The sequence below is a fragment of the Eumetopias jubatus genome, unplaced genomic scaffold (genome assembly GCF_037043125.1).
Source record: "Eumetopias jubatus isolate StellerSeaLion01/CBP00866 unplaced genomic scaffold, mEumJub1_p1.0 scaffold_10, whole genome shotgun sequence".
Lineage (NCBI taxonomy): Eukaryota > Metazoa > Chordata > Mammalia > Carnivora > Otariidae > Eumetopias > Eumetopias jubatus.
Window position 1 is genome coordinate 53,427,870 of NW_028274816.1, and position 14,923 is coordinate 53,442,792.

The 14,923-nt window shown below is 50.4% G+C and overlaps 1 protein-coding gene and 1 pseudogene across 3 annotated transcripts; one reads left to right on the top strand and one right to left on the bottom strand.

The window, feature by feature from the left end:
- Window positions 1-2,449: 2,449 nt before the first annotated feature.
- Window positions 2,450-10,386, bottom strand: LOC148163239 (cell adhesion molecule CEACAM1-like). Of its 3 annotated transcripts, none has more exons than XM_088027633.1 (6): window positions 10,205-10,386; window positions 9,032-9,391; window positions 7,241-7,516; window positions 6,598-6,852; window positions 3,580-3,858; window positions 2,450-2,629 (listed from the first exon to the last, which is right to left on the bottom strand). In XM_088027633.1, exons 1-6 carry the CDS (start codon window positions 10,266-10,268, stop codon window positions 2,550-2,552), a joined length of 1,314 nt encoding a protein of 437 aa, XP_087883759.1. In that variant the 5' UTR covers window positions 10,269-10,386; the 3' UTR covers window positions 2,450-2,549. The 3 variants fall into 3 exon arrangements, with proteins under 3 accessions (XP_087883759.1, XP_087883758.1, XP_087883760.1); XM_088027632.1 differs by having other exon boundaries at window positions 7,241-7,519; XM_088027634.1 differs by lacking the exon at window positions 10,205-10,386 and adding an exon at window positions 9,764-9,876 and having other exon boundaries at window positions 7,241-7,519.
- Window positions 10,387-13,795: 3,409 nt separating this feature from the next.
- Window positions 13,796-14,580, top strand: LOC114197128 (akirin-1 pseudogene; annotated as a pseudogene).
- The last annotated feature ends 343 nt before the right edge of the window (window positions 14,581-14,923 follow it).

Sequence of the window (14,923 nt, forward strand, 5' to 3'; positions counted from 1 at the left end):
GTTTCTGATTCTAATAGAGAAGCTTTCAGCCTTTCACCACTGAGTATGATGTTAGCTGTGGGCATGCCATAGACAGCTTTCCTTCTGTTGAGGACCAGCCTGGTAGATAAGTTTTCTAGTCTTGTAATTTCTGTATACAAATTTGTCTCTGCACAAAAAAATGCCCACTGATTAGAAAGGGGAGCACTGCTGCATGCTGGTGGGAATATAAACCGGTACAGCCACTCTGGAACATGGTAGAAAGACTCCTCAAAAGTTAAAAATAAAACTACCCAGTGATCCAGCAAGTGCTATTTACCCAAAGGATACAAAAATACTAATTCGAAGGGATACACACACCCCGTGCTTATAGCAGGATTATCTACAATAGCCAAACTATGGAAACAGCCCAAATGTCCATCAGTTGATGAATGGATAAAGATGATGTGGTATATACATATAATGGAATCTCTCTCTCTCTCTCTCTCTCTATATATATATATAATGGAATATATGTGTATATATAATATATATAATGGAATACTGCTCAGCCACAAAAGAGAATGAAATCTTTTCATTTGCAACAATGTGGGTGGAGCTAGAGTGTATTATGCTAAGTGAAATACGTCAGTCAGGGAAAAAGAAATACCCTATGATTTCACTCATATGGAATTTAAGAAACGAAGCAAATTAGAATAGGGGAAAAAGAGAGACAGAGAGACAGAGGCAAACCAAGAAACAGATTCTTAACTATTGAGAACAAGCTGATGGTTGCTAGAGGGGAGGTGAGTGGGGGAACGAGTGAAATAGGAGATGGGGACGAAGGAGGGCACTGGTTGTGACGAGCGCCGGGTGTTGTATGGAAGAGCTGAATGAGTATATTGTACACCTAAAACTAATATTACACTGTATGTCAACGAACTGGAATTTATTTTATTTATTTTTTAAAAGACTTCATTTATTTATTTGAGAGGGAGAGAGAGCACAAGCAGGGGGAGAGGCAGAGGGAGAAGCAGGCTCCCTGTTGAGCAGGGAACCCAATGGGAGGCTGGCTCGCAGGACCCCAGGATCATGACCTGAGCCGAAGCAGACCCTTAACTGACTGAGCCACTCAGGTGCCCCTGTTTTGTTTTATTTTTTAATTTTGAAGATTTATTATTTTGAGAGAGAAAGAAAGAGAGAGAGAGCTGGGAGAGGGGCAGAGGGAGAGGGAGAGGACCTCCAGCAGATCACCCCTTAAACATGGAGCCCCTCGAGGGTGCTCAATCCTGCGACCCTGAGATCACGACCCAACTGAAACCAGTAATCAGACTGCCAACCGACTGAGCCACCCAGGTGTCCAAACTAACTGGAATTTTTTTTTTTTTTAAGATTTTATTTATTTGACACAGAGAGACATAGTGAGAGAGGGAACACAAGCAGGGGGAGTGGGAGAGGGGGAAGCAGGCTTCCGGCGGAGCAGGGAGCCCGATGAAGGGGGACCTTCAGGGATCATGGGATCATGACCTGAGCCGAAGGCAGACGCCGAACCACTGAGCCACCCAGGCGCCCCCTAACTGGAATTTTTTTTAAAAAACCTAAAAAAATGTGCCCACTGATCAATTTTTATGTCACTGAAATCGTTACACTGGCCTAAGGTCTTGGACAACAAGTTCGTATGTGCCTCTTGTGATGATGCAATAGAAAACCGAGGAAGCATTCTTGCCACAAAATATAACCTGAAACTATTTAATATTTGAGATTCATTTTCCAAATTATAGGGAACACAGGGTTTAGAGAAGCTAGTGAAATGACACCATAAGGAAACAAAGTCAGAACGTGGGCATTCTACTGGACAACATGTCTGATCTGGTCTTTTCAGAGTCTCTATCATGAAAAAAAATTCAGGGCGTAGGGGGACTGTTACGGAATGAAGCGTTTTGCTTACTGAGTTTTCAAAAATTGAACACACCCATGTATCTAGCAGCTAGATCAGGAAACAGAACATTGCTGGCACCCTACGAGTTGCTGCCCTCTTCCATTTATAAATTTCTTTTCTTTCTAAGATTTATTTATTTGTTTGAGAGAGGGGAGGGGCAGTGGGAGAGGGAGAGAAACCCTCAAGCAGACTCCCTGCTGAGCTCAGGCCCGCCATGGGGAGCAATCCCAGGACCCTGAGATCATGACCTGAGCCAAAATCAAGAGCCGGCTGCTTAACCGACTGAGCCACCCAGGTGGCCCCCATTTATAAATTTCTAATGTTGAATCACCTTACTTTGCTGGGACAATCGGAACTTAGTCACGGCATACTGTCTTCTTCTATGTACTGTTGGAGTTGGTTTGAGAATACCTTGTCTAGCATTTTCCCTCTATGTTCATGAGTATGATAGGCCTGATATTTTCTTCTTTTTGTACTTTTTCTGTTATTCCTATTTCAACTTAAAGGTTATATTAACCTCAGAATGAGTTGGGTGGGGGATATTCCCTCTCTACTCTATGGATGAATTTGTATGTTTTTGAGATGATCTGTCTTGAAATTTCTGCGGAACTCTGAAAAAACTGTGCGGAACAGGAGACATCCCAGGGCAGAACTACAGTGCCAGTCCGACCAGGACCCCGACTGCAATGCCAATGAGGGACCCCACAGGGAGGCCTGTGGTGCTTCTTTCATCTGAAATAAAAAGAAAAAGGGAGGGGAATGAGTCCCAAGTCAAATCTGGGGAAGCCAAGACAGGCCGTGGGGGAAGGGCCTGGTTAGGGAGGAAGGAAAGGCCACTGGGTCTGGGTGATGTGTGTGTTGTCACCACAGTGTCCCCACCCTCTTGACCGCTGCACCATTTCTGTTCCTCACAGTGAAACCCTGGATTTGCTTTAATCCTCAAGTTGTGCCCCCACCCCAGGGCCAGTGCTGGCATCCTGTTTCATTTCCTCTCACATTATGCCTCTTCCCCTGTGTCTTCTGTTCCATCATCATTGATGGTCTTAGAGGGAAGCCCTTAGAAGTCCACTCAACACCGATTAAAGAGAATAACATTAGCTGACTGCTTTTGAGGTCGGCCCTGTGCCAAGCACGTGGGAAATACTTTATGTTTATCTCATCTGCTGCTTCCCGGCCCATGAGGGACCCGGGTGTCACCCCACTGTGCAAAATGAGCATCTGAGTGTGTAAAGGGCTTCAGTAAATCAGTGAGGGTCAGAGAACTGGAACGTGATCAGACAACACTTAATCTCAAATCCCCGAGATATTACAGCTACTTACAAAAATGTTAATAACAAAACAACAATAGCTGCTAAGTTTGATTGAGGCCAAATCTGTAAATGACGCTGTCTCAATTTCATCACATGAACTCATTTTAACAACCTTCACAACAGCCCGAAGATCCAGCTGTTCTTTCCAGTTTTAGAGATGAGGAAACTAAGGTTCAGGTGGTTGAACATCTTGTCCGAGGTCCAACATTAGAACCAAGATGCTAACAAGATTCGTCTAATTCTGGGGAATTTTATCCACATTGCCCTAGAGGCTCTGAAGGCGGCTCCCACCTCCTCCAGGCCTGCATCCGTTTCACACCCCTGCCAGTAGAATACACAGGGAGGAGGAGGGAGAGGTTGAGGGTCACTCACAGCTCACATCCAGCCTGATGGGGTCACTTTTGCTGGAACTGACCCAGCTGGAGACCTCACACTGGTAAGTCCCGGCATCCTCCCTCCTGACAGGGTCTATGGTGAGGGTCCTGTTGTCCTGGGACAGCTTCATCCTCTCTGTGAGCTTTAGACTCTGGCCATTGAAGAACCAGTGGATGGAGACCCCAGCGTTTTTTGTGGAGCAGGTCAGGACCACAGAGTCCTTATCTTCTGTGACTGTGGTGTTGCTGGCATGGAGAGAGGGCTTGGATATTGGCTCTGTGGGGAAACACAGCATGTCACTAAATGAGAATGGGCCTGGGGCCCAGGGCTACGCACCTTCCTTTGAGATCTTGGACACTTCAAGGGCCCCGGCGAGCTCTGTAAAGGTGCCCCAGAGGATGGCCCTGCTGTCTGCAGAAGGACGAGTGTCTTTGTTCAGGTGACGATCTGTAAGGAGAAGGCTGTACCTCCCCCTCTGACCCTCGGTCATGTGTCTGCTCTGCCTGGACATCACTGTAGTATCAGCACCTGGAACCTCTTAGCCCACGTGGCCAGCAACCTCATTATCATGAGGAATTTTTTCCCATGGACTTCGGTGGGATTTTCTTGAAATTTGTGACTTTAAAAATCAGGCCTCATTCCTTATATACATTGCCAGGTATGTTGGGGGGAGAAGACTCACAACCCTTCTATCTCTGTGTCCAGGGCAGCTTCATGTAAAGTAGGGAAGGCATTTGCACTGTTTTATTTACTAGGGAATGAAAGCCGCTTGCCCTGTCTTCATTACCTCAGGAGTCAAAGAGTTTTCAATCTACAGGATTTCTCTACAGATCTGTGGATTGACTCTCATGGTGAAAAGCTTCTGTCGAGTGGTGGTTACTATATACAGAATACTGGCACCCTTGCAAATAGAAGGAAACTACTGAACATAATAAAAGCCTTACATGAAACACCCAGAGCTAACATCACACACCATGATGAAACACTGAAAGCCGTTCCTCTAAGATCAGGCAGAAGATAAACATCCCACTTTCAACACAGGACAGAAGTCCAGGCACAAATACTTAGGAGGAAAAAAAACCACAATGTGATCAAATTGGAAAAAAAAAAAAGTACAGTTATGTCTGTTTGCACATGACATGAAATTTTATATACAAACCCCTAGAGATTCCACTAAAAACTGTTGAACTAATAAACAACTTCAACAAATTTGCAGGATACAAAATCAACATACAGAAATCACTGTGTTGCTAACACTAACAATGAAAAACACAAGAAAGAAATAGGAAAACCATTTTATTTGCAATAACATTAAAAAGAATCAAATACTTAGGATTTAACATAATTAGTGAGTCAATAGACAGTATATGGAAATCTATAAAACATTGCTAGAAGAAATTACAGAGGACGTAGATAAATGGAAAGACATTCCATGTTCATGGTGATGAAACTTAGTCTTGTTAAGATGACAGTGTTATCCAAAGAGATCCACAAATTCAGTATAATTCTTACCAAGTTCCTTTTTTTAAGATTTCATTTTTAAGTACTCTCGACACCCAACATGGGGCTCAAACCTAAAACCCCAAGATCAGGAGTCGTATGCTCCACCAGCTGAGCCAGCCAGGTACCTCCATCTCAAATACTTAAGGAACTGCTTTGCAGAAATAGGAATTTCCAACAATTCACACAGAAATTCAGGGGCCTCAAATAGCCAAACTTATTCTGGAAAAGAACAAAGTTGGAGGACTCCTACTTCCTGACTGCTGAGTTACAGTAACTGATAATAATGAGGTCTGGTATAAAGACAGACATAGAAACCAATGGAATAGAATAGGCATCCCGGAAACAAACCCTGTCACATGTGGTCCAATGACTTTCAAGAAGGCTGTCAGGACCATTCAATGGAGAAAAATATCTATTCAACCAATGGTGTTGGGAACACTGGATATCCATGCAAAGGAATGAAGTTGGACCCGATCTTACATCATGTACAAAAATTAACTTAAATAGGTCAAACATCTAAACATTAGAGTCAAATAGTAAAAGTCTAAAAACAAACATAATGCAAAAACTTATTGAAACTGGATTTCCCAGGGGCGCCTGGGTGGCTCAGTCGTGAAGCGTCTGCCTTCGGCTCAGGTCATGATCCCGGGGTCCTGGGATCGAGCCCCACATCGGGCTCCCTGCTCTGCGGGAAGCCTGCTTCTCCCTCTCCCACTCCCCCTGCTTGTGTCCCCTCTCTTGCTCTTTCTCTCTCAAACAAATAAATCAAATATTTTTAAAAAACTGGATTTCCCAATGATTTCTTACACCCAAAGCAAAGACAGTAAAAGAAAAAAATAGATGAATTGTATTACATCAAAATGGAAAACTTCTGTGCATCAAAAGACAGAATCCGGAGAGTGGTAGCAGTAGCTATGGAATGAATAGGATATAGGAGTGAAATGTACAGCACAGGAAGTATAATCAATGGTATTTTAATGGGGCTGCAGGGGTCAGATGGGAGCTACATTGTGTTGAATAGAGCCTAACATAGAGCGTTGTCCAATCACTATGTTGTACACCTGAAACTATATCACATTGTGTGTCAACTAAAGTTCACTAACAAAGAAATGTGAGAGCAACCCATGGGTTGGAAGGAAACATTTGCAAACCATATCTGTAAGAGGTTAATATCCGGATTATATAAAGGACTTCTGCAATTCAAGAACAACAAAAAGCAACTTGAGCCAGAGGCTCCTTCTTCCCCATTTGCAAAGCCCCATTTTATGCATGGGGCTTTCTGGAGCTGAGAAGCTCACACCCCACATTCCAGGCCGGACCCAAGGTCTGCCATGAAAAAAATCAGAGAGCAAGAAAAGGAAGCATCTGCAGACATGTAATGGGAGAGTTCAAGGACAGATTTCAGATTTGTTTGTGACATAAGCAAATGCCAATAACTTCAAGGCTCTTTTCTGAAAGCCAAACAGACCTTCATCACAGCGATCCATGCAGATGCTCCAGGGATCCACTTACCAGAGACTGTGATAGTCTTGACTGTGGTCTTATTGAGGCGAGTGCCAGAGTTATAGGCGAGGCAGGTATAAGATCCACCATCATTCGCAGTGATGTTGGGGATAAAGAGCTTCTGTGTGAACAGCTGGGGTCTCCCACTGATAAACCAAGAATACTGTGCAGGCGGGTTAGAGGCTGCGTGGCAGGAGAGACTGAGGTTGGCCCCTGAACGGTAATAGGAGTCTGAGGGGGAAATGGTGGGGGCATCTGGGCCATCTGGAGCAAACAGAATAAAGCCACAGGTGATGTAATCTGAGTGTAACCGAAGTTCCTGGTGTGTATTAGGGCCACAGTGTCCCACTGGGCCCCAACCTCATTTTAAAAAGTTCCAGTAGAATCCCCCTTGTTCACTGAGCCTGGGTCTGAGACATTCACCTGATTCCCGTCATAGGCTGCTGACCCTCCCAGGTAGGAGCAGCCCATCTCCTCCTAGTCTTGGCTTAGGCTGGGCCTGCCCAGGTTTGCCTGGGACAAGAAGCAATGGCCAGCCTGGGGGTCCAGCTGAGAGTCATGGACTCGGACCCCAGAAGGATGGATGGGCCTGGCCCCCGGCATGTGGATTTGGGCTGACAGCCCGGGCCAGGTAGGAAGGGAAGTTACTCACAGAGAACATTCAGGGTGAATGGGTCACTATGACCGGCACTCCCTGGGTTCCGAATTTCACACTCATAGGGTCCTGTGTCATTCCTTGTGACACGGCATATAGTGAGAGTCCTGTTGTCCAGGGAGAGCTCTAACCTGGTGCTGGCCGGGAGGCTCTTATTGTTTACTGACCACAGGTAGCTGGTGCTCTGAGTCTGAGGTCCACACGTTAATACAACAGAATCCACATTCTCCACAGGGTCGGAGTTGTTGCTTGTGATGTTGGGTTTGGGTAACCCTGCTGTGCAGACAACAGAGAGAACATTGCCCTGGGTGGTACCTGTGATTCCTCCACAGGCATCTTGAATCAGAGTTGGCATCTCTCACCTCTCAGCCAACCTGCGGCCTTCAAAGATTAGGCAGGTGTGTGTAGCTCAGGACAAACACATGAGGATCTGAGCGCTAGGAGAAAGTAAAGCCCCTGCTCTGTGTGCTTACAACACAGGCTGTCTCTAGGGTCAATTACAGAGCAGCATTTGATCCTGGAGGACACAGGACAGAGTCAGAGACAGCCCCAGGCCTCTCCTGGCTCGGCACTGACCTGCCAGCCCAGCCTGGGGATGGGGGTCTGAGCAGAAATGACACCTGGGGACAGCAGGAACAAGCCCGGAGGTCAGTCCAGTACTCAGGTCCCAGGGCCTGGATGGCAGCTCTGCCCAGCTGTTTGATAATGAGTGACATGAAGTAGTGACCCCATCCATGGCAGAGCCGAGTCAGATGACCAAGCCGAGAGCGAGGGGATGAGCAGGAGGCAGGGGTGGTGAGGGAATGAATGATGCATCATCTCTTCAGAGAGGCGTCCTGGGTGCAGGATCCTAGGAGGTCTGGCCACCAGGCTCCCTGCCCTCCAGCGGGAGAGACACCCACACCTTTGACTCCTTCCCTCCTAAGCAAGAGCAACCGAGTTTGTTAACATGTGGACACTGGGCTGGTTTCAGGGGCAGAGTCGGGAGGAGAAGGCAAGTCCTTTCCCTGACACCCCAGTGGGAGTGACAGCAACACAGCAGGAAACAATCAGATCTCAAGTCCAGCACAGGGAGGTGAAGATCGGCCACCTGAGGGTCGGCCGGATCATTCTGCCTCTGATTGCTGATGCAGGTCATATGGTTCTAGAGTAAACACGGAGTGAGCCTCCAGTTGCCGTCACTGCCCAGACCAGCATCCCTCCCTCTGCTGGAGGAGAGGACAGGGCTGTGTCTGCACACAGAGCCTGGGTAACTCTGATCTCCTGCTCACCAGTCTGGGCTCAGTCTCAAGAGCCACATCTGGGGAGGTGAGTCTCGGGTGAAGGACGAGGCTCTGCCCTCCCCAGATGTGGCTCTTGAGACTGAGCCCTGGCTGGTGACCAGCTCAGGCAGCTGGGAAATCATTGCTCCCAGGCAGCTCTGCCCAGGAGCCCTAACCCTTCCTGGCACAGACCCCCAGGGTCACTAGAGTTAGGAGCCCCAACACAGGGGTCTGAGCAGGGGCTTTCTGGGCTGAGCTCTGGTCACGATCCCAGAAGCCCCTCAGGCCTGGTCCTGACTGGGCCCAGCAGGGTCTTTCTCAGATGATCCCAGAGTCTGGATTCTGGGAAAAGAATTCTGATCTTAGGAAGTTTGTCTTCACTGTGTGTGTCCCACACTAAATTCTTGAACCCCACACAGGACATAATGCCGAGGGGGATGGAGGCCAAGTCTTGGCCTGTGCATCCTGTGTGTGTGAAGTAGAATTCACCCCACCCAACACCAGAGGTGAGAGAGGAATTACTCACGGAATACGCGCAGCTGTCCTGTTACTTGTTCAACTTGAACATTTCTCTTCACGGTTTGTAGGGTGTAGTATCCTGTGTCATTCAGGGTGACATTCTGGAACAGCAGGGATCCGTTGGGGTATATTGTCTCTCTGCCGCTGTGTGCAGGCCCTCGGATAATTACTTGTGCATCTACTACATATGATACAATTTGACGCCTGGGCGCTATACTTTTCCCTTTGAACCAGCTAAGACCTACAAGATCCCCAGGCAGACTGTTGACTCGCAGAAGAACATCCTTCCCTTCGGCAACATTGGGCGGCACCGATTCCACAGTGACTTGGGCAGTGGTGGGCGGGTTCCAGAAGGTTAAGAGTGAGACTAGGAGGGAAGGGAGGAGACAGATCAGTATCTGGACCTATGTGTTGGAGGGAAAGCTGGGGCCCTGGAGACAGAGCAGGTCCTAATCCCCCAGCCTCGGGGTGTGTGTCTGAGTGTGTGTGTGTGTGTGTGTGTGTCTCCTGCTGGTCAAGGTCAGCGGCATGATCACACTACTTCAGCGCCTCTGAACTTACTTCCTCCGTTTCGAACACTGTTCCTCACATGTCTGTCGCTCACTCCCTCCCTGCCCTCGGATACCTGCTCCCACTCAGGGGGTCCTGGGGAGAGGCCTGCCCTCCCCACCTCCTCTAGACCCTGTCTTCATGTTCTGACCTTTCCCTGCTCTGTTCCCTTCCTGGTGCTTGTCAGTACCTGACATCACGTTCTAGATGTCTCTGCGTGTCTGTCTTCCTCCTCATAGAAGTGAGCTCGGGGAGGGCAGGGACTCCTCTGATCTGTGCTGTACCCCAGGGGTGGGGCCGGCTGCAAATACCCGGGGCTGAATGAATGTGGCCCCAGGGCTCTCCAAGTGTGGCATTTGTCTGTCATGATCTCAGGTTGGTGGGAAGGGGCAGCGATTAGGGTCCCTGGTTGTTGTTATCAGTTTCAGAATTCAGTCCTCAGTGATGAGTAACTTGGGAAACGGCCCTTGGCTCTCCACTTCCAGATCATGAGATTTTCCCGTTGCTGAGCCGGCTCCCCGGTCCTGCCCTGCTCCCCTGTCTCCTCTCAGAGCCCTGTCCTCCCCGGGAGACCCCAGCCAGCCTCTCTCTCCCATCCTCCCGCCCCCTCGCAGGGGATCATCCCTCTCACCTGCCAGCAGGAGCTCCTGCCAGGGGACGCGTCCTCGTCGGGGAGGGGCCGAGGGGGGCTCCATGGTGCCTGCTGCCCGGCCCGTCCCTCCCTCTGGGGGAAGAGCTTCTGCTCCAGAAACGCTCAGGAGCACTGCCGTCCTGTCCGGTCAGCTCTACCGTCCTTCCTTCCTCCCTCTGAGGCTAGCGGCCTCTGGGGGCAGGAGCGCTGGGCGGGGTCACGTGGGCCGGGGGCGGGGTCTCTCCAGGGCCCCTCCCTCCTGACTCCCTTGTCCCCTTCCTCCCCTTTCATTTCTGTCCACATTGCGGCTCCCTGGGAACTGCTGAGGCCTCTCCGTCTTCAGATGCGATTTCCCAGCATATGCGAGAGCGCGCACACGCCCTTGTTTGGACAAACACAAGCCTGTGGCGTTGGGGTCCAGTCACCCCCACAGCTCGGGGTAAGGGGCAGGGTCAGCGTCCCCACGGCCCTCTCTCCCTCCCTGTGTGGCTTTCCCTTCAGAGCAGGAGTCTGGGGGCTGCTTCAGGAACTCTTGTCACAGGGATGTCACCCCCACTGTGCGCTGGAATCACCTGTGGAGCTTTATCAAGACTGTGGATGCCCAGGGGACACCCAGAAATGCTGGGTCAGCAGATGCCCAGCCAGGCTGAGAGCCCATGATGTGGGGGTGGGGCCGCCTCTTCCCTCTCCTGAGCCCACGGAGGGTCTGCAGAGGCTGTGAAAATGCAGATTCTGACTCAGCAGGTGTGGTGTGGACCCCAGAGTCTGCCTCTCACAAGCTCCCAGGTGATGCTGATCGTCCTGGCCCCGGAGAGCACACTCTGAATAGCCAGACTGAGGGGGACCCTTCCCTTAGAGGATGGCCCTTCTCCCTACTCCAAGTTGGCCTCCGCTGTGTCCTGGCCTTGAGTCTGTGGGCACCACACACAGAGCCCCAGGTCCCCAAATCCAGGGGATTATTTCCGTTTGTAACAGAGAATCCCAGCTGGGCACCAGTCTCCCCGGGGTTCTCACAGGTCTGGGGAGGTTGGACTGACTCCTGGCAGCAAGATCCCAGAGATGACTCTGGAGGTGAGAAAGGGGCAGGCCGGGTGATGACTGGTGAGGGACCCACGGCCCAACCCTGGGTGTCCCCAGTCTGGCCTCTGCTTCCAGGGACAGAGACCCAGGACCAGGTGTCTCAGGAGCTCAGTTCCCAGGTGGGAAGGGGATTTCCTGTGTCCTGGGAAGAGAGAAGGTGGTGGGAGTTCCGGTGGCTGAGGCTCCCAGGAAGGTTCTGAGGAGACCCTCCCTCAGCGTGTGTTGGCTGAACTGTGGCGCAGAGACTGTCCATGTGCCCCTGAGCGTCCTAGGCAGCCTGTGTGCTCTGCCTGGGGGACTTTCCTGTGGTCACTCTGCCTCCCCCATGGGTGGTGCCAGATAATGAGTGGGGGCTGCACAGGGACCCCTGACAGATCAGGGAGCTCCTACGCCTCTAGAAGGAGAGGACAGGAACGTGGGAGGGACCCAGAAGTGTCTTTTGGAGAAAGGGATGGAAAACAGTCTCCTCCTCCACCTCCTCAGCCAAAGCCAGCTTCAGGGTTTAATGGCCTCTGTGTCGTCTGCATGTCCCTATGTTGCCCCCAGGAGGCGATGCTGGGGGCTGCAGCAGGGATGCTGACCAGGCTCCCAAGGATACGCCTCAGTCCTGGGCCGAGGTGAGGGACCGGTCAGCCCGGGTCCTGGTCCCTGTGGGTCCTAGACTGCCTGACTCCATCCCAGGGCAGGGTGAGTCCAGAGAGAGGACAGGCAGTGTCCAGAAGATTCCTGATCCTGTCAGGAGAATTGTCCACCCAGAGGGAGGTGCTCACTCAGCAGGAGCTCTCTGTCCTTGAGATTTCAAGGAATGACTTTGTAGGGGTCCCTTGAGACTTTGGGGAAAAGGCACCGGCCTGAGAGGCTGGGCACCACAATGCCCTGTCTCCCCATCACAGCACTGTGGGGGGATTGCATCCAAGTCATCTGTGTCCCTGTGTCTGCTCTGCTCTGGTCTCCTTACAGGAACCAGGAGCTGGGGCGGCTCCACCCGGAGGGCAGCTGAGGGATCCCAGGGCTGCCTCTGTGAAAGGGGAGGAGACCCTCAGCTTCGGGGAAACAAAGCCAACTCCTGGGTTCTCCTGTGCCGTCTACCCAGGAAGCTCCGCTCATTCCCCACGACTCCTTGGGCTGTTGAGAAACCTTCAGGGAGACATAGCAGGTGTCCCCACAGACCAGGGGCCCTCAGGAAGAGGAGTCACCCCCTGATGTCTTTGGAGGGCAGGGTAGGGCTGTGAACTCCCCTGGTCGTAACTGCAGCTGGGCTGGTGATCCAGAATCTGTGGCAGGTCAGAGCTCTGAGAGCAGAGGAAGGACACAGCTGCCCACCCAGGCCCTCCGGGGAGAGCAGTCAGTCACAGACAGAGATGGGAGTGTCCGTGTTCTGGGAATGAATGGGGGTCTGACCTCTAACTGGAGGAGGTCCCTGTCGTCCCTCCTGAATCAGGAGGGAGAAAGACCCGACAGCCTTACCGGCACGTTCTGGCCCCTCCCATGCTGATGCCAGTGGCCTAGGTCTGCGGGAAAGAGGCTCCGACCCCAGGTGAAAGGGAGTGACATGCTTCCATTGTGTGGTTTCCCTCATGCATTTAACGAGTATTTACTGGGCATCTGTGATGTGTCAGGCCCTGGGCTGGGTCCTGGGAGCTCCATCGAGAACAGAACAGATGGGGTTGCTGGATTCGTGGGATTTACCTTGTTATAGGGCCACGGGCAGTCAGAAAATCATGGCACTGAGGAGTCAATTTTAATACAGAGAAGGGCCAGGAAGGGAAAGTGTCTAGTGCGTCTGGACCATGTCAGGGGGTCTTAGCTGACGGTGGGTCCCATGGAGCACTCCTGAGAAAGTGACCTTTTGGCTGAGGCTGGAAGTGTGTGTGAGTGGACCTTTGCCCCTTGAAGGACAGAGGTGTGGAGGGATGACCTGCCCACAGAGGTACCAGTCTCAGCGGGCAGATGCCTGGCTGGCTGGAGGGGCTGATGGAGTCCAGCGTGGGGCACCTGGAGAGCCAAAGGACTGTGACTGAGTGAGGCTGGGGAGGGTCAGACCCTGCTGGGCTGTGGGAGCACTGAGGAAGGCTCCAGGCTGCGGAGCAACTCTGCCGCCTTTGGTTGACTAGAAGGGAAATGTGGAAGAAAAAGTCCTGCTATGCAATTTTGTATTTTAAAAAATTTGTACTTTAAGTAATATTTCATATATGTATATATAATTTTTAACAACTTTTTTGAGTTATACATGTCATATAAGAAACTCAACAGGGGTGCCTGTGTGGCTCAGTTGGTAAGAGTCTCCCTTTGGTTCAGATCATGATATAGTGGTCCTGGGATGGAGCCCTGTGGTGGTCCCTTGCTCAGCACGTAGTCTGCTTCTCCCTCTCCCTCTGCCCTACTTGTGTTCTCTCTCTCTCTAAAAATAAGTCAATAAATCTTTAAAAAATACTATTGGGGATTGGAGCCGGCTAGGCTTGCGAGCTCCGCTGAGGAGCGTTCATTCCTGGTCCCTGGCCCCTCAGCCGCATGGTGTGCGTGGCGACGTTGAAGCAGCCCATGGAGCTTGAGGCGGCGCTGCTGAGCCCTGGTTCCCCGAAGCGGCGGCGCTGCGCCCCTCTGCCCGACCCCACTCCGGGCCTCAGGCCCCGGACGCCGAGCCGCCGCCGCTTCTCCAGACACAGACCCCACGGCCCACTCTGCAGCAGCCAGCCCCGCCCGGCAGCGAGTGGCACCTTCCAACACCAGAACAAATTTTTCAGAACATAAAACAAGAATATAGTCCTTATCAGAGGTGGAGACATTTAGAAGTTGTTCTTAATCAGAGTGAAGCTTGTACTTCGGAAAGTCAGCCTCATTCCTCAGCACTCACAGCACCTAGTTCTCCAGGTTCCTCCTGGATGAAGAAGGACCAGCCCACCTTTACCCTCCCACAAGTTGGAATAATAGGTGAGCGTCTCTTAAAAGACTATGAAGATAAAATTCAGGAGGAGTATGAGCAAATTCTCAATACCAAACTAGCAGAACAATATGAATCTTTTGTGAAATTCACACATGATCGGATTATGCGATGGTATGGGACAAGGCCAACAAGCTATGTGTCCCGAAGCTTTCTTGCACATCTGGGTACCAGGTTTGACCTCAAGAGATGGCTGCTGTATACTTTTAGCAACTGGTTTGATATCACATTTCACCTCCAACTTTGCATCCTGAGAACATGTAAACTTTTCTGCAGGTCCATTTTATGCAACTTGAAAGACCTTAAAACTTTCTGGTTGCCACAAGCATATCTTTCTTTTCTGCTCAGCCAATAAACAGCTGTGCCCTACTGTGATAGATTTTCCAAACAAAAATACCTGGAGCAGCAGTTTAGCAAAATATGCCCTCAGTGGCACTCAACAAATGGAGTTTCCCCAAGCACAGTTCTGTAAGAAGTGTGTGTGTGAGAGTGTGTGTATATGTGTGTGTGTGTATTTTAAGTTATTATTTGTATTGTGCAAATTTTTTTGATCTTGGGGATTCTGGCTGTGAATTTGATGCACGACAATTATGGTTAAAAACATTTGCTTGGTCTACAGAAGATCGTTAATGTTTTGTGACCATGTAAGTTGTAACGGTGGATTGTTTTATGTTGTAGGTATTATTGTTAAATACAGG